The sequence below is a fragment of the Saccopteryx leptura genome, chromosome 10 (assembly GCF_036850995.1).
Source record: "Saccopteryx leptura isolate mSacLep1 chromosome 10, mSacLep1_pri_phased_curated, whole genome shotgun sequence".
NCBI lineage: Eukaryota > Metazoa > Chordata > Mammalia > Chiroptera > Emballonuridae > Saccopteryx > Saccopteryx leptura.
The window spans coordinates 19,209,748-19,228,653 of NC_089512.1; the positions used below are offsets into that span (position 1 = coordinate 19,209,748).

General features: G+C 46.6%; 1 protein-coding gene across 1 annotated transcript in view; it reads left to right on the forward strand.

Annotated features, from left to right (window-relative positions):
- Positions 1 to 2,444: 2,444 nt before the first annotated feature.
- OSBPL10 (oxysterol binding protein like 10) overlaps positions 2,445 to 18,906 on the forward strand; it is a 296,950-nt gene continuing 280,488 nt past the window's right edge. The window contains exon 1 of the mRNA XM_066350426.1: positions 2,445 to 2,884. Coding sequence (XP_066206523.1) covers positions 2,451 to 2,884 — 434 coding nt within the window. The 5' untranslated portion in view covers positions 2,445 to 2,450. The remainder of the gene's footprint in view (positions 2,885 to 18,906) is intronic.

Genomic DNA, 18,906 nt, shown 5'->3' on the forward strand with positions numbered 1-18,906 from the left:
GGAGCCTCGCTGCGGGAGGGGAAGAGAGAGACAGAAAGGAAGGAGAGGGGGAGGGGTGGAGAAGCAGATGGGCGCTTCTCCTGTGTGCCCTGGCCGGGAATCGAACCCGGAACCCCTTGCACGCCAGGCCGACGCTCTACCACTGAGCCAACCGGCCAGGGCCACACCATGACTCTTAAAGCTTATATTTGGAAGTGGCAAATATTACATCTGTTCACATTTCACTGACCAAAGCAATTCCATGACCAAATCTGAGGTCCGTGTAGGAGGAGGATACTTCTCCCATAGGAAGAGGCAGTAAATATTTTGAACAAATATACATTCTCACATAGTTTATCACAACCAGTAGTATCATTAGTTTACATTCTGCAGGTCAGAAAACAAAGATCAAAGATGCAAACTCAGTAGTGGTAGAGCATCTGCCCGGCGTGTAGAAGTCCAGGGTTCGATTCCCAGCCAGGGCACACAGGAGAAGTGCCCATCTGCTTCTCTACCCTTCCTCCTCTCCTTTTTCTCTGTCTCTCTCTTCCCCTCCTGCAGCCAAGGAGTCATTGGAGCAAAGTTGGCCTGGGGCACTGAGGATGGCTCCATAGCCTCGGGTGCTAGAATGGCTCCTATTGAGCGGAGCAACACCCCAGAGGGGCCGAGCATCGCCCCCTGGTGGGCATGCCAGGTGGATCCCAGTCTGGCCAATGTGGGAGTCTTTCTCTCTGTCTCCCCGCCCCTGCTTCTCACTTTGGAAAAATACAAAACAAAACAAAGAAGATGCAAACTCAGCTGTCTGGCTCCAAAGTTGGTATTTTCTACCATATAATCTCTTCAGGGGAACTTTTCTTTTTTTTACAGTGTTGGCACCTGGAATTGTAATTTATTCAGAGGCAAAACCACTTCTCATAGGCCCCAGAATCTTCTCCACGACAATTTCTAGAGTTAAACTACCTTTGAAAGTTTCCTTGCAGGATCTGAAGCTACATAGAAAGGGGTCAGGCTTGGAGAACTGCCCCCACGAGGGCTGACTCTATTCCATTTAGTAATTTTTTAAACTGTTGAATTATTTATCTGCTTTATGGGTTTGGAGATCCTTTGAATGGCCATCACCTATCAATCTATCACCCTTTGTTTCTGTTTTCTGTGTGTGTGTGTGTGTGGTGTGTCCGAGCTCCTCAAAGCTATTTTCTAGGTGATGTTAAAAACTTTTAGATTGCATTGGACATTTATTTATTATTATTATTATTATTTAATTTTTTCCGTTGATTTGAGAGAGAGGAAGGGAGAGGGGAAGAAAGAAAGAGAGAAGAATCAATTCATTCTACTTACGTAGTTCCATTTAGTTGTGCACTAATGGGTTGCTTCTCATATATGCCCTGAGGTGGGGTCAAACGGCCACCTTGGCCTGCTGGGTCGCTCTATCCACTGAAGCACCCGTCCAGGGCCTGCATTGGATATTTGTACTCACAAAAATTATTAGCGGAGTGGAGAGAGTGCAATCCATCTACTTTTGCTAAAGAGCAACAATTTTAAATTTAGAAATCTAGTTGCAGTGTGGGGTTGGGGCAGAAATAACAGCCAACAGAATGCTTCCCTGTGTTTGTAGTATCTGTTGATTTCAGCGCTGTCTGACCCGTTATCAAGTCTCTGGTTCCCAGTTGCCTGGTGTTGTATAACGCATATAATATAGGTGCTGACTTACCAGATTTATGTGTGTCCATCAGGGTGGGGATTAGGGTGGGCAAGTAAGGTGGTTAGGCTACTCAATTTAAGGAGGCATTAGCAGGAACCTGAGCTTTCTTGCCTTACTCCAGTACCGGCTCTGGTGTCCCTTTAGCTCGGCAGCATGAAAATGTCCCAGGAGAGCTTACCTGTGAGAATCACCTGTCCTCTTGTGCCCCACTGGACATGCAGGAGATCCTGGAGGACCTTCTGCCCTGTTACTCTGCTCCATCAGTGAGGCTCGTATTTCCAGGTTACTGTGTACGTGTGTCTGGCCCAGGCTCGGTGAGGAAGACCGAGAGGGAGCGTGCGCCTGTGCTTAGGTTAGGCCGGGCGGGTCCATATCCGGGTGGACAGGGTGGGTGGGGCCGCGGCTCCCTCCAGGTCCCGAGGTGGGTTGGGGGTGGGGAGTGACGCGCAGAGATTCCCTTTCACCCCTTTTAATCCGAGAGGGGGCGACAGAAGGAGCGCCTGGGGTGACAGGGCGTGCCCGCCCTGCAGATCGGCCCCTGGAAGCGCCCCCAACCCCCAGGCCTGAGTGGACACCAGGACTCAAAGAGCAGGAGGAACCCGAGGAGGGCTCTCCGAACCGGCCACCCGCTCCGAACTTGCCGGGGAAACTAGTGCGGAGGGAGGGGCCGGGCCGGGGCCGCGGCGGGAGGAGGGGCAGCCTCCGCGGCATCCAGCCCCGTTGGCTTCCCTCCCAGCTCTCCTTCGCCTCCTCCTTCTCGTCCTCCTGTATGAGTCAGGCGTTTCCCGGGGATTTGGAGCAGCCACGCGCGGCCCGGGCGCCCGAAGCTCTAGCAGCCGCCGCCACCGTCACCGCTCGAGGAGCCCCAGCGCCTGAGCCGCCACCGCGGCGGGCACTCGGTCCCGGGAGCGCACGGACCATGGAGAGGGCGGCCCAGGGCGCAGACGGCGGCGGGGGCAGCAATAGCAGCAGCCGCAGCAGCAGCCGCGCCACCTCGGCGGGCTCCTCGCCCTCCTGCTCCCTGGCGGGCCGTGGGGTCTCCAGCCGGTCGGCGGTGGCCGGGCTCGGCGGCGGCGGCGGCAGCCGCAGCAGCCCGGGCTCGGTGGCCGCTAGCCCGTCCGGGGGAGGCGGCCGCAGGAGGGAGCCTGCGCTCGAGGGCGTGCTCAGCAAATACACCAACCTCCTCCAGGGCTGGCAGAACAGGTAACGTGCCCGCCGCCCGCCTGCGAGCGCCCCTCCCTGCGCGCCGCTCGGGGTGTGTGTGTCTGTGTGCGTGCGCGATCGTACCACCGGCGAGCGGGCGCTGTCTCCGCACCGGTGCCCTTCCTGCGTCCCTGCTCCCTTCCAGGTGGGCTGCTCAGGATGGGGCGCGTCGTGACCCCACCCCAGGTGCACCGCAGGGGCGGGAAGGGAGGCGAGAGCCCTGATTTTCCTCTGAACCGGCACCTGCTGGGACGGTAGCGGCAGGCGGAGCACGCGGGTCCCGGGCCCTGCCTGCTAGCGGTTTCTCGCACTCCTGAAGAATGGTTGAGAAAGGGAGGCAGGGGAGGTGTGCTTTATGCCTGGATGGAAAGCGTTAATACATCTGGCCCCATCACAGGAATTCTCATTATAACTTAGTTTGTTTAAAACTTTAGTGTTTCATACTGTCACCCCCACCCCCACAAAAAAACCCTGCCACTATCCTCTGTGCCTTCCAGCTCGCGTGCTACCCTCTGCCCAGTTGGTGGCTTGGAACCTCCAATCTTTGCAACGGAAGTTTAGTGTTTATTTTAACCTCTTCTTTTTCGAAATGGGCGGTTGGCTATTTTAACAACAACAACAGCAAACAACAACAATTTCCCCCATTAGGTGCCTTTTGAAGTTCCCTGCTCACTACCCTCACAGCTGGGAAGCCTGTTCATGGACACGTGTCCGGATGGGAATGTCAAGGGAAGGGGCTCCCAGCACACTTAGGCTGTTGGTAGTGTGTGGGCTGAAGTAGTCAGGATAGTGAGAAGATCTGAAAGGAGCAGATGTTGACACTGCTGTTTACATTGTTTCACAAAACAAGCCTCCAGTATGGGGCTTGTTGGAGAGGTACTTGATGAGATCTTTTGTCCTGCCCTTAATAGCCCTTGGATTTGGGGTTCCTACGGATGCTTGTGAGATTTAAAACACACCCTGGGAGCTCTTGCCCTTCTCTGCTGGCTAGACGAGATTACTTGATCAACTCGGCGTGTAGATGGTTTGTAAATATTTAGATGGCTTCCAGTAGAAACTTCTCAGGCAGTTATTTACATGCAGTTCAACCAGAAGGAAGATGACTTCCTAAGTTTGGAAACCAAATTGTTTCTATACGGATACTAGACAGGGAACTTTCCCAGTCACCATGTTTCCTTGGAGATCTGCTATGTTGTGGAAGCTGCACTTTAACTTTTAATTCTTTTTATTTCTCAAAATAGCCCGGGTATGTGCTCTTGCCTCTCCCTTTCCTCCTTTAATTCTTGAAAGCTGAGAAAGAATGGGTGAAGTGCATAGGACCAGAGAGAAAAGGTGATTATATCTGGTCTCAGTTCTTGGTAATTATATCTCATTGATGGCACCTCAACGTGCCTTGCCGGTCACAGCATTTTGTTTGTGTTGGGGAATCATTTTTAATGCTCCCCCCGCCCCCATGTAGCTTATGAGGCCAACATAGCTTTTACTGTGGATTGCAATTATTTTACTTGGGGGCTGTGTTTTACCTGCAATGTATATTAGAGGATTTATTCTTTGGAGTGGATTTAGGAAGAATTGGAGTAATTCATGCTTTTGTATAATTTAAAATCCACTGGGGTATTTAGATGGAGGCAAGATTGAGAAGAGGCAAAATTAATAATAATAATAGTAATAATAATAATAATATCTACATGATTGCAGGATACATAGGTGAAATGTGGTATTATGCCACTGCAGAGGTCTCATCTAAATTGAGTTTGTTATTGAAGTTTATAGCCACCTGCCGATGTTTATTGTTCTTAACCACAGTAGACTCACCACTTTCTAAGTCTACCACTGACTCCAGAAGCATTGTCTCTTTCTAATGGTTAATGTCTCAGTGTCGGGTGCTGTTTCCGACATCTGTGTTCTCTGAGCAGCGGCGGAGGCTCCATTAGTGATCTGCAGGAGATTTATGATGGCTCTGTGATTGCACACTTCTACCTTCTCAAGGGGTCTTATGAAGGCAGAGCTGGATCTGCGAAAAGGAAAAGAGAGAAGGATAAAGAGAGAAACCCTAGAAAACGTATTTTTTTGTTCATGAATTTATTTGTTCAGAGACTATTTTATTGAGGATCTACTTTGTGCCAGTCACTGTTCTAGGAGCTGGCACTACTACTTGACTAAAGAAAACACATGGGCATCTTCTCTTGAAGTAGTAGAGGAGATGCAGAATTAAAAAGTAGGCAGAGCCCACACTTCCCTAGTCCAGGGAATGCCTTGGTGCAAATAGGTGGGCTGATAATTTGGATTATCTACATTTGGGGGCCTCATGTCATTTACCTTTTTGACAATTCTTTTCAGATTGCCTGCAGGTAATGACAATCTCCAGCCACAGAGTTCTTGGCGAGTCTTCCATGCGTTGAGAATGCCCTTCACAGCAATCACCCACCAGCAGTTCTTACTCTGCTGTTCTTGCCCGTGTTGTCAAAGTTGCTGGGAAGCTTCTATTTTAACATTCAGTGTCAGATTCTGCCTTAATTTATTTGTAGCACTCTCAGCCCCATCACCACGCCCTTAAGAAGGCAGTGCAGGCCAGAACACAAAATAAATGGCACACAGAGAGGTCACAGGAGAGAAAACTTCACGCTGTTGGACACACTCAACTCAGGAGAGTATGTTCAGGACATGTGGCTCACACTCATTGGCTGAGACAGTGTGAAATAATCAGAGCAGGGGGAAAATATACATTAAAGAGTTTTGAAACTTTATTATTATAGTTATTTAAGGTAAATACCTCTGACATAATAGTGTGGTATGAATTGCAAGATGGTGTTAAAGAGCGCATCTAAGACTTCTAAACAGCTGAACAGAAATTTTCAGAAAGTAGCAGGCGCTATGAAGATTAGAAAAAAAATAAGAAATAATGATGAAATGAAGGCAGGTATTTGTGGAAATAACTTTGTGTGGATCTAGTGTCCTGAAATTCACATTGTAATTGAGGACACTATCTGTTCACCCACCCGTCTTTTGTTTTTTTTATATGGAGTGAACAGAGGAAACAAACTCCAGGAACCCGAGGCAGCAAGCCAGTTTATATCACACAGCGCCTTGTAGGCAGGGGAGGAATTTAATGCTGTGTTTCAGAAGGATTTTAATGCTGTGTTTCAGGGAGGTGACATGGTCTGATTCGTGGTCTGGCTACTATGTGTGGAGATGAGATTTTCAAGGGCCCAGATTGGGAAGCAGAGATAGCAGGGAGGAGCCCCTCGTGGTGATCCAGGCAGCAGATGCCAGGGGCGTGGACTTGGGGGACAAAGGGATGGAGAACAGGGACCGATCTGGAGCGGGGAAGGTAGAAATTGCTGAGGGATTGGACGAGGAGGTGCGAGAAAGAGAGGGGTCAAGGGGAGCTCTTGAGTTTGTAGGTCTGAGATGCCTCTTTGGAGAAGAGGGTCACAATGGAGGAACACGCGTATGGGTAGGATGGAGGAAAACCAAGGGTTCTGTTTGCGTTGTGTTCAGTTCGAGATGTCTAACCTAGGAAGAAATTGGCTGTACGAACTCTCATTTGCCCGAAGGCTCATTTTAGTCTCAAACCAACATGGAAGTACTCCGGGTTTGTTTATAATGGCAAGTATATGAGGAAATGATTTCTAATTGGACCTAGGAAGTGATATTTAAATTTGAGAGTCTTCATGGCCATTAGTTTTTGTTATTTGCAAAAAAAGAAGACACTGAAAGTAGGGAAGAGGCCTCCACTTCCTTTTTTGGCAGTTGGTGTGGTTGTAAGGACTCAGTCAAATACTGAAAGGCAAATCTCGACTAGGATAAGGAAGACAAACGTTGGCAAAAGGAAACCTCAGGCCACCAGTGGACATTTATATGGGAAGTAAGAGCCGTGTGGGCTCAGGGTTGAATCCCAACACCAACATTTAGCACACTTGTCACCTTGGGTGAGTTTTTTAATTGCTCCGGGCTCCCATTTTCTCATCTGTTAATGGCAGACGTGATGTTACTGTTGCCCTTCTCATTAGTTCAATGTGAGGATGAAATGAAGATACCGGTGTCTCAGGGACTGAGAATAGTGCATAGCAGCATCCGGAGAAGTGGTAGCTATTATTGGATCTTCAATTTGTCCCTTCTTAAATGGATCCTTTCTGGTCTATAACATTCTTGGTTCATTTTCTGAATGCTGTGATTACCCTGGGACTCCATTAATGTAATTATTACAGAGTTCTTTGGAGAGGAGATAATGATCTATTTTGAAGGCATCATTTTAAAATTTGGACCCAAACCTTTACATCTCTGTGGGAAGTTACTTACTCCCCTCCTCCAGCCTCTAATCCAGGGGTCTCAAACTCGCGGCCCGCGGGCCGCATGCGGCCCGCCGAACAATTTTGTGCGGCCCACAGACTAATCCACAAAGTTCAAAATATTTTGGATAAAATTAAGTAAGCCTAGGGGCCTACTTGTATTTTTCATTTCTCTAGCATCCTAGCTAGATATTAGCTTAGTTAACAGCAGTTGTGATGTGAACTACAGTTTCTGGTCGTTTTGTGACACTGAGTAAACTGCATGTACGATTGTGCTTGTTGTACTGATTTTTTTTTTGTTTTCAACTGCAGTGAGAAAAGTGTTGCGTAACAGTTGCCTTTTGTAGACCTAGTGCGGCCTGCCTAACGGCTGTGATCTTGCTCTGCGGCCCACATGCTGAGTTGAGTTTGAGACCCCTGCTCTAATCCCTATGTCCCTACAATGCTTTCTCTTCCTCCATAACACTTCCCACCACCTGCCATGCTCAGTATTTTACTTGTGTCTCTCAGCACTAGAAGGAAGTTTCCTGAAGGCAGAGAATAACTTTGTCTGTCTTGCTCACTGCTCTATCCCCAATGTCCAGAACAGGCATATAGTTAAGGGCTCACTAAATATTATTAAATGAATAAGAAAATGAATCAATGACAGAGAAGACATCAAACCAGGATATAGTTCAATTTGACCAGCGTTAGCTATTGCTATAAGTCTTGCTTCCCTACCTGCTTATAGTTTGTCCTTGAGTTAATAAGTTTATCATTTGCCCTGCTCTCTGCATCCATCAGTCTTTGTCTCCTGAGCCAGAAAGTCGGCTTTTCTTGTGACATTCCCACCCCGACTTAGGGCCTACCACAACCCACCCAGTGTGGACCTTTGGTGACCAAACATCTAAGGCTTTTTTTTTTTTTTTTACAGAGGCAGAGATAGATAGGGACAGACAGACAGGAACGGAGAGAGATGAGAAGCATCAATCATCAGTTTCTCGTTGCGCGTTGCGACTTCTTAGTTGCAACTTCATTGATTGCTTTCTCACATGCGCCTTGACCGTGGGCCTTCAGCAGACCGAGTAACCCCCTGCTGGAGCCAGCGACCTTGGGTCCAAGCTGGTGAGCTCTTTGCTCAAGCCAGATGAGCCCGCGCTCAAGCTGGCGACCTCGGGGTCTCGAACCTGGGTCCTTCCGCATCCCAGTCCGACGCTCTATCCACTGCGCCACCATCTGGTCAGGCTCTAAGGCTTTTCTGTTCAGCTTGATCCGCATTAACCACATGCTTTGAGAATGCGGTGTTTAGCCTGTGGACATGATTTCCCAGGGTTTTGGGACCACTTGGCCCATTTAGAAAAGTCATTGGGGGCATGCATTAACTTTTAAAAGCCCATTGAATTAAAATGAATGCTTTTTGAGTATTCCGGTGATTTCACAGTTAATTGGTGACATCAAGGTTGAAAATCACTGCTCTGGATTTTATGTTCTTGCCTCTGTGTGCTTCAGAAGTATCTACATATCTTGTCTTCTGGGTTGCCATATTGTTCTGATTATCTGAACAATCAAATCCTTTGGGGACACTAGACTTATTTATTTTTTATTTTTTTCAGTTACAGTTAACATTCAATATTGTTTTGTATTAGCCTCAGGTGTATAGATTTCTTCATTGACAGTAATAATAGAGGGGTTGTTGCCTAGGTTACAAAACAGCATATAATAGGATTTATTCACTTATGGTTGAAGATCTTTATTAAGCACGTGCCTTGTGTTAACCTCTTCCTATGGGATCCACTCTCCTTCCCCAACCCTTTTGCGTGTGTTCTTGAAGAGACTTATGCCAAATGGTTATGGTGGCTTTCCTGTTTTTTTTCTATTTTGTTTTTTTAAGCAAGAGAGAGAGACAGAGACAGACAGGAAGGAAGAGAGATGAAAAGCATCAACTCATAGTTGTGGCACCTCAGTTGTTCATTGATTGCTTTCTCATATGCGCCGTGACTGGGGAGGGGGAGGGGCTACAGCAGAGCCAGTTACCCCTTGCTCAAGCCATTGACCTTGGGATCATGTCTGTGATCCAGTGCTCAAGCCAGCGACCCTGTGCTCAAGCTGGTGAGCCCGCACTCAAGCCAAAAAGAAAAGCTGCTCATATTTTTCCACGTTATCTCTGAAACACTGAATTTCTGAAGGTAAATTTGAAGTCTGACATACATTCAGAAAAGCACACAGTTCATAAGTGTACATAGTTCAGTGAATTTTCGTAAACGGAACACACCAGATCAAGAAACAGCAGCCACCCCTCCCCTCACCCCCGTAGGGTTTCCATTATTCTGACTTCCCAAACCTTAGATTAGTTCGGCCTCTTTTAAAAATATCATACAGGCCCTGGCCAGTTGGCTCAGTGGTAGAGCGTTGGCCTGGCGTGCAGGAGTCCCAGGTTCGATTCCCGGCCAGGGCACACAGGAGAAGCGCCCATCTGCTTCTCCACCCCTCCCCCTCTCCTTCCTCTTTGTCTCTCTCTTCCCCTCCCGCAGCCGAGGCTCCATTGGAGCAAAGTTGGCCTGGGCGCTGAGGATGGCTCTGTGGCCTCTGCCTCAGGCACTAGAATGGCTCTGGTTGCAACAGAGTGATGCCCCGGATGGGCAGAGCATTGCCCCCTGGTGGGCATGCCGGGTGGATCCCGATTGGGCGCATGCGGGAGTCTGTCTGACTGCCTCCTGGTTTCCAACTTCAGAAAAATACAAAAAAAAATATATATATATATATATATATATATATATATATCATACAGTATGTGGTCTTATGTGTCTGACTTCTTTCTCTTAACATTATGTTTGTGCGCCCTGTCCACGTTGCTGCAAATAGTTGTATTGTTTCCACTGCTGCTTTGTATTCCATTGTGTGAATATACATGTACTGTATACATTTATATCTACTGTAGATTGACATTTGAGTTCCTCTTAGCTTTCGGCCTGACGAATAGTGCTGCCACATTTTTAGAGCACAGATGAATGCGTTTCTGTGGGTACTATACCTAGGAATAGAAATACTGGGTTATAATGTGTACAAATGTCCAGCTTATTAGATACTGTCTGAGAGTTTTCCAAAGTGGTGATACGGCTTAACAGTCCCGCCAGAAGCGTATGAGAACTCCGGGCATTCTATGTCCTTATCTACTCTTGATATTGTCTCTTTTTTTTTGTATTTTTCTGAAGCTAGAAACGGGGAGAGACAGTCAGACAGACTCCTGCATGCGCCCGACCGGGATCCACCCGGCACGCCCACCAGGGGGCGAAGCTCTGCCCACCAGGGGGCGATGCTCTGCCCCTCCGGGCGTCGCTCTGCCGTGACCAGAGCCACTCTAGCGCCTGGGGCAGAGGCCAAGGAGCCATCCCCAGCGCCTGGGCCATCTTTGCTCCAATGGAGCCTTGGCTGTGGGAGGGGAAGAGAGAGACAGAGAGGAAGGAGAGGGGGAGGGGTGGAGAAGCAGATGGGTGGGCGCTTCTCCTGTGTGCCCTGGCCGGGAATCGAACTCAGGACTTCTGCATGCCAGGCCGACGCTCTACCACTGAGCCAACCGGCTAGGGCCTTGTCTCTTGTTTTTGTTTAGACAATGGGGTAGGTATGTGGTGGTCTCTCATTATGATTTGAGTTTTCCCTCTGTGATGACTAGTGAAGTCTGGTGTCTGTTAGTGTGTTTATTGGTTATTTGGATGTTATGTTTTGTGAGGTGCTGTTTTAATCCTTTGCCTATTTATTTACTGGGGTATGTGCTCTTATTGATTTGTAGAAGTTCTTTACATGTATATTCTGGCTACGAGTTCATTGATGGGTATATGTACACATGCACACGGGCACTATGTATACAGAGAAAGCAGGCGTCTGCTTTCACTCTGTGGCTTGCCACGTCATTCTTACTAGTGTCTCGACAGACACAAAATCTTAATTCTAAAGTGGTCACACTTTTCAACTTTTCCATTTATGATTGGTTTTTTTTGAGTCCTGTTTAGAAAATCATTGCCTACCTCATGGTATTCAGGATGTTCTCTGACAATTCTTTTCTTTCAAATTTTTCCTTTGACTTGAGAGAGAAAGAGAGAGAGAGAGAGAAAACATCAATTCATAGTTCCACTTAGTTGTTTCATTTTAGTTGTTGCTTCTTGCATATACCCTGAACCGGACTTGAACCTGTGACCTTGGTGCACTGGGATGACACTCTATCCACTGAACCACCTGGCCAGGGCCTCTGACATTTTCTTTTCAGAAAACAACCCTTTTATTAATTTGAATATTTCTTAGAAGTTTGAGCTGATATTGGGAGACTGTCGATTTCTGTCAGAAGCAATACTGATTTAAGGTTTCCGGTCTGCATTAGTTTCCTATGGCTGTTAGAACCAATGACCACAGACTTGGTACCTTAAAATGACAGAAATTTATTTTCTTGTGGTTCTAGAGGCCAAAATCAAGGTGTTGGCAGGACCGTGTGCCCACTGGCCCCTCCAAGAGAAAGTTGGTTTCTGCCTCTTCTGGCTTCCGGAGGCTGCCGGCATTCCTTGGCTCGTAACTGCATCACTCCCATTTCTGCCTCTGTCCTCACAATGCTTTCTCCTCTCTGTGTCAGGTTTCCTTCATTCTCCCTCTTGGAAGGACTCCTATGCACTCAGGGCCCACCCAGATAATCCAGCATATTCTCCCCAGCTCCAGACCCTTAATTTAATCACACCTGTCATATGCTAAGACCTTTGCCACATAAAGTGACATTCACAGGTTCCAGGGCTGAGGGCACGGACCTTTGAGGGTGAGGATACGGCATTCACAGCCTCCCACACAGGCATAGTTCTAAAGTCATAGTTTAAACTATCTCCCTTCCCCATCCACCTTTCCCACCATTCTCTGGTTGCCATGGTGACAGCCATTTATGTCGTGGAAGAATGCCGGTTGCTGTCATGACTGTAAGTGGGGCTTGTTAGGAAGGGTTGGTGGATTCATTCATCTCTGTCTGCTAGACAGATCCCTTGGGCAAATGTAAGGTAGGTAACACTGTGAGAGAAATTGTTTCTAATGCCTGTAAAGAAACCTAATTTCCTTTAATGGGCGAATCAGAGTTTCTTTGGGATCTCATTAAATACTATAGAAGAATCAGCTTTGGAAGTGTACATCCTATACTCTGTTTTCTATTTTGTCATCAGAATATTCATTAACCTGAAGACTTTTTTAAAGGTATGTTTAACGTACAATCAAATGCACAGATCTTAGGCCTTCTTTTTGATTTTTCACAGCTGTTTAGAGTAGACCATGTCACCACTGCTCCAAAACGTGGGAATATTTCTACCCCTTTTGCCCCAAAGTTTCTCCGAGTCACTTCCCCTTGCCCTGCAATCTGTCTCTGATTTTTGTCACTATGAATTAATTTTGTCTGTTCTTGGGTTTCATATAGATCGTAATTTATAAATTGTTTCTTTTGCTGTTGAGTAGTATTACATTCTGTGGATATAGCACAGTTTGTTTATCCGTTCACCTGCAGGTGGACGTTGTTTTTAATTTTTGCTGTTACAAGTAAAGTTGCTATTTGTATACAAGTCTTTATGTGGACATATGCTTTCATTTCTCTTGGGTCAACACCTGGGATTAGAATTGCAGGGTCAGGCCCTGGCCGTTTGGCTCAGTGGTAGAGCGTTGGCCTGGCGTGCAGAAGTCCCGGGTTCGATTCCCGGCCAAGGCACACAGGAGAAGCGCCCATCTGATTCTCCACCCCTCCCCCTCCTTCCTCTCTGTCTCTCTCTTCCCCTCCCGCAGCCAAGGCTCCATTGGAGCAAAGTTGGCCCGGGCGCTGGGGATGGCTCCTTGGCCTCTGCCCCAGGCACTGGAGTGGCTCTGGTCGCAACAGAGCGACGCCCTGGAGGGGTAGAGCATCGCCCCCTGGTGGGCAGAGCATCGCCCCCTGGTGGGCGTGCTGGGTGGATCCCGGTTGGGCACATGCGGGAGTCTGTCTGACTGTCTCTCCCTGTTTCCAGCTTCAGAAAAATACAAAAAAAAAAAAAAAAAAAATAGAATTGCAGGGTCATAGGTGCATGTAGACACCCAGTGTTTCTAGAGTGGCTGAACCATTGCACCATCCCGCCAGCAGAATATAAACAAATGGGTTACTCCACATCCTTGCCAAGCTCTGTAATGCTACTGGAGAGCTTTTGGAATACAGGGACTGCCTTTTTTTTTTTTTTAATTGAATTTATTGGGTGACACTGGTTAATAAAATTATACAGGTTTCAGGTGCCCTATTCTACAACACATCTCTGTACACCGTATTGTGTGTTCACCCCTCCCCCAAGTCAAGTTTAAATCCATCTCCATTTATCCCCCATCCCTTCCCTCCCACCCCCTGGGACTACCTTTTATGGGAGTCACACTGCTTCTGAGAGTGGCGGTCTGTAGGAGCACTGGCTCCAGCTTTGCCTCCTGTTTGCTGCATGACCTTGGGCAAGTCACTTAACTCTTTGGGCCCTGGTTTTTTTTCATCCATAAAATGACACCAGACCCAGCACAGTGCTTGATGCACAGTAGGTCCTCAGCAGAAGTTTGTTTACCGGAAGTCTTGGATTTTAGATAGACCGGTGGGTGACTTCGTGGATCCTAGGGGACAAGTTGTGGTCATTTGAGACCCAGCCTAAACAAACATGCAGGTATTTCTTAGCCCTTCCTCCCACTGCATGGGGACCCTGGTGACAAGTGACTTGATTTGTTTCCATTGGCTGCTTAGCCTGTGGTTCCTCAGAGTCTGCTCCAGTGGTCCGTCGTTTGAGAACTCCGGGGAGAAAGAAGAGCTGTGGGATTTTGTGTCCTAAGAGGAGGACTGAAGTGATCATGCCGGAAATGTGGGAGGCTTTCTCAGCTCTGCCTGGCTCCCGATGGATGTGATTTGGGGCCAGGCCAAGACAGAATTAAAAAGAAAACCATCCAGAATTTGATTTTTGATAACCCAGACTGGATCGAATATGGTCAGAGCCCAGAGAGAAAGTGCTTTATTTGTCCCTCATGCAATGATAGCGATAATGATAAAATTAGGAAACATTATACAGTCTTGTTGCAAGCCTGTTCTTTGAAGGTCACAGAAGGCATTCGAGCTGTGAAAAACTTCTTCATGTTGTGCTGTAGTCTTTAGAAGACTACTTAGGCTTTTATGTGGTTTGGCCCCATCCTATAAATATTTTGATGAGAATATAACAAATTGAAAGGTGGCCAACATCCATTTTTAACAACTCTTTTCCAGGATATGTTAAGTGTGTTGCTGCAATGCCGGTCATGTGACCAGTGACTGATGATAAGAGGCCGGTGTGTGAGATAGGGAAGCCCCCTACATACGGTGGGACTGGGGGCCTTCGTCTGAGCCTCTAATTCACGGGAGTTAAGTGGATTATGTGACAGCTACACATGACCCTCCATGCAATTCTTCAGTGGTCACTGCATCAGATCCATGGTGGGCTGCCCGCAGTGTGGTGAAAACCAGCACGGCAATTTTCCTGGGTCTATTGGTTGTTGATAGAACATGGACAAAATTGGGAAACTTTCTCGGTCCTGAATGAGCTGGCAGCATCAGTCCCCAACGCACACATTTCTGCATGAAATTAGGCTGGTGGAATGCGCACACCCTACGTATTTGTTGAGCACCTTCCGTGGACATGCCCAATGCCACGTGAGATGCAGGAGGCACAGAAGGCTCGGGCCCTGCGGGAAGGAGCTGACAGTCTAAAATGGGGGGAAGCAAACTTTTACTTTCTGTAAAGGGCCAGAGAGTTAATATTTTAGGCTTTGTGGGCTATAGTCTCCCTGAGAACTACTCAACTCTCCTACTGTAAACAAAGTGGGTGTGTCTGTGTTCCAATAAAACTTTATTTGCAAAAACAGATGGTGGGCTGGATTTAGCCTGTGGGCTGTTGTTTGGCCACTCCCGATCTAAAATGATACCCAGTCATCTAAATCAATAGATAGGGCAGCCCAGAGTGGTTGCTAAGAGTACAAGATTCTGTGGTCCGATGGCTGTGCTGAAACCTGGCTCTGCAATTTACTACCTGTGTGACCTAGCACAGCTATTTAACCTCTCTGAACCTCGGTTTCTTTATCTGTGAAATAGGGGTGATATAGTGTCTGTGTCATAGGGTTGTTGGAATCAACTGAGAAGCTCGGTATAAAGGGCTTAAGACAGTGGCTGGCATATAGAAAGCACTTATTAGATGCACGTTGCTATTATGATAGGGGGTTGGGGTGAGTGCTACCATAGAGGAAGCACCTGAGAATGAGAACACTAATTGTACATGTTGGTGGGGTCGGTGGAAAGGGGAGAAAGTGTCAGGTGGTGGAAGACCTGGAATATTGAAGAGAACACTTCATCATGCAGACTAGAGCTTGGGGGAGGGCATTCCTCTGTGAGGACAAGGGTTTGGGAGCAGAAAGGAGGAGATTAGTTTGGTATGGCTGGAATGCAGGATTTGTGTGGAGTGTGGTCAGGGATGAGACCGTAGAAGGTAGACCAGGCCGTGAAAATCTACTTAAGGAAGGTCCTCTTAAACTGCTGAGACCACACGATTGGTTTGAGTGTTGGCCCTGGGTGTTGAGGATGGCTTCGTTGGTCCAAGCCTGTCAGCCTCAGGTGCTAAAAATAGCTGGGTTGATTTGAGCATCATCTTCAGATGGGAGTTGCTGGGTGGATCCTAGTTGGGGCACTTGAGGGAGCCTGTCTCATTATCTCCCCTCCTCTCACTTAAAAAAACCCCAAAAAACATGCTTAAACCACAGATCGTAAGATATCAGTGTTACCAGAAAGGGAAGGAATACATTTGCCAGCACGGGAAACATCAGGCACTCTACATATATTGATATTATCCAGTTTAATCCTTAAAATGAGAGGGGAGGTGTTGCAGATCTATCTACTTTCCCCTTTCAGTAGGGATAGTCATGTGATTATATTCTGGATAAAAGCAGAGTTGTCACATAGTAGTTTTCCTGGTACCTTCTTTGTATCCTTTCTTCTTTGTCCTTTTGGAATACCAGATATATGGCCAAAACTGGAATACAGACACAATGGCTGGAATTCCAGCAGCCATATTGATCCTTGAGGTGACTAGGATTAAAGGTCATCCTGACCCAAGAAACCTGGCCTCTGAGAACTTTGTTGATCCCAGCCACATCACAAATCCTAGGCTGCCTGCCAGCCTGTGGAATTTTCCATGATGATTGTAGGAGGCCTCTTCTTAAAGCCACTGTTCACAGCCAAATCTGACCCTAAGTGGTACAGGTAAAAAATCTCTATTTTACAGATGAAGAAACTGAGGTATAGAGTGATAGGAGTTTTACAGTTAGTATGTTGGGGAGACAGGATTTGTCTGATTCCAAAGGATATTTTCTTTCCACTACTCTGGAAAAAAAAAAACTTGGAGATTTTTCTATTCCCTCATTTTATAGAAGAGATCACGAGAGAGTTTTGCCTCAGGGTGAAGCCACTACCAACTCACTCTGTTGCAAGATAATCATTATTCTGTTTATTGCTTACTCTCTCTCTCTCTTCCCTGTGGCCTTCCCAAAGAAAGGGCCCTGTGTTTTAATTAGTGATTTTGTAGATGGGAAAATCTCTGTGGGGAGTTGATGTCTGGCGGTATTTTCCTGATCAGAAGTCATCACTGGCCTAGGGCTGTATTTAGAGCTTTGACAGCCTTGCCTCTTTCCACCTGGAACTGGGTCCTAGTAATGACTTTCTTTGCCTGTTTTGTCCTCTTTTTTCCCCACTTGGGCTTTTAGGTCTGGGTGAGGGGGCTCTTTGGCCCTGTGACTATTTGTAAGCACTGACGACAGACGAAACTTTGATTTATGTGAAAGCCTTCTAATTCATTAAGCTCAGTGTGTAGACTTTGGCTGAAACGGGGTCACATGTTTTGAATGCCCTTTGCTTTGGGGATTCTGAGCATCTGAGTTTCGCCCTATTACTCATACCTTAAAAATGGGCTTCCCGGCCCCCTTGGCTAACCGCACAGCCAAGGGGTGTGCATTTTCCCGCTGACTCATCAGTGGATTGGTCCTTCAACAGTTGAACAGGACACAAACCAGTTTGTGCTGATAAAGTGCTGTTGAGAGAGCATTGTAGTCCATTTATTGCAGAGCATTTGATAGTTACGTTACTCTTTATACTAGCAGAATTCTTCGTGGTAATTTTTATTAGCTTGGCTAATGTTTGCCTTTTTCTTTTTATGAGACATCTGCAGTTGATATCTTGGCCCACACCGCGTTGTAACACTATTACAGTCACTTGGTTAATTTGGAGTTCCTGCTGTTGAAATTTTTCTGTCCAGTATCAGTTTTCTTGATCCCTTTGGCGTCATTGGAAACTCAGGAAAATACTATTAAAAGCCAAAAACTCCTCAGTTTTTTTCCTTATGTTGAATACTGTAGCAAAATAGGCCTTTTTTTTTTTTTTTTTTTTTTTTTTGTGGGGAGGGGAACATAGACATAAAGATACTTTAGAAAATGTTTGTCTCAAAGGAAGTGGACTAAACTTGTGTCTGTGAAATAAAGTTTAAGTCTGGATGAAGTGTTGTTTTTGAACAAAAGGGAAGTATGCCCTAACCTGGAAGAGACTAAATTGCGATTATTCATGTCATGGAATTGTCTGAAATTCTGTTTATCTAAACTCTTGCTTCCTTTTCCTTTCCAGAACTATAGCAGTTACTGGTATTTTTAGTATTTTTTTGTTTTGTTTGTTGCCTTATTTATTTTTGCTTTGTTTCTTAGTTTGAAACAATAAATTCCTTTGTAACTTGCAGACAAAATGCGCATGTTGTAGAAACTTAAGTGCAACTCGTGATCTGATTTTTCTTTTTCTATAAAGGATGTTATTGTGACAATTGGAAAACTTGTATAAGATCTAGGGATAATGATCCTGAATTCATGTTAATTTGATTTTAATATTTGTACTGAAGTATTTAGGGTTCAATGGGGCATTATATCGGCACTTTCAAATGGTTCAAACAAAAATATTATTTATAGAGAGAAGGAGAGAAGGTGATAAGGCAACTTTGGTAAGATGTTCATAGTTCTTTCGTGATAAATACTTCTTTGTATTATTCTTGTAACTTCCCTGTAAATTTGAAATTATATTAAAACGTTAAAAACTTTTTGGCTTGTTTTAAAAAACGGTTCTGGGGCCCTGGCTGGTTGACTCAGTGGTAGAGCGTCGGCCTGGCGTGCAGGGGTCCCGGGTTTGATTCCCGGCCAGGGCATACAGGAGAAGCGCCCATCTGCTTCTCCACCCCTCCCCCTCTCTTCCTCTCTGTCTCTCTCTTCCCCTCCCGCAGCCAAGGCTCCATTGGAGCAAAGATGGCCTGGGCGCTGGGGATGGCTCCTTGGCCTCTGCCCCAGGCGCTAGAGTGGCTCTGGTCGCAACAGAGCGATGCCCCGGAGGAGCAGAGCATCGCCCCCTGGTGGGCAGAGCGTCGCCCCTGGTGGGCGTGCCGGGTGGATCCCAGTCGGGCGCATGTGGGAGTCTGTCTGACTGTCTCTCTCCGTTTCCAGCTTCAGTAAAACAAAACAAAACAAAACAAAACAAAAAACAAAAAAAACAAACAAACAAAAAAATGGTTCTAGGACATGCAATATATACTTCTGGCTGAATGTAGCATATGTCTAATAAAAAATTGTCATTTGCCTTAATGCGAGGATTCTATAATGACCTCTGAGGTGTCCATTCTGCAGGCTTCATCCAGATTGGTT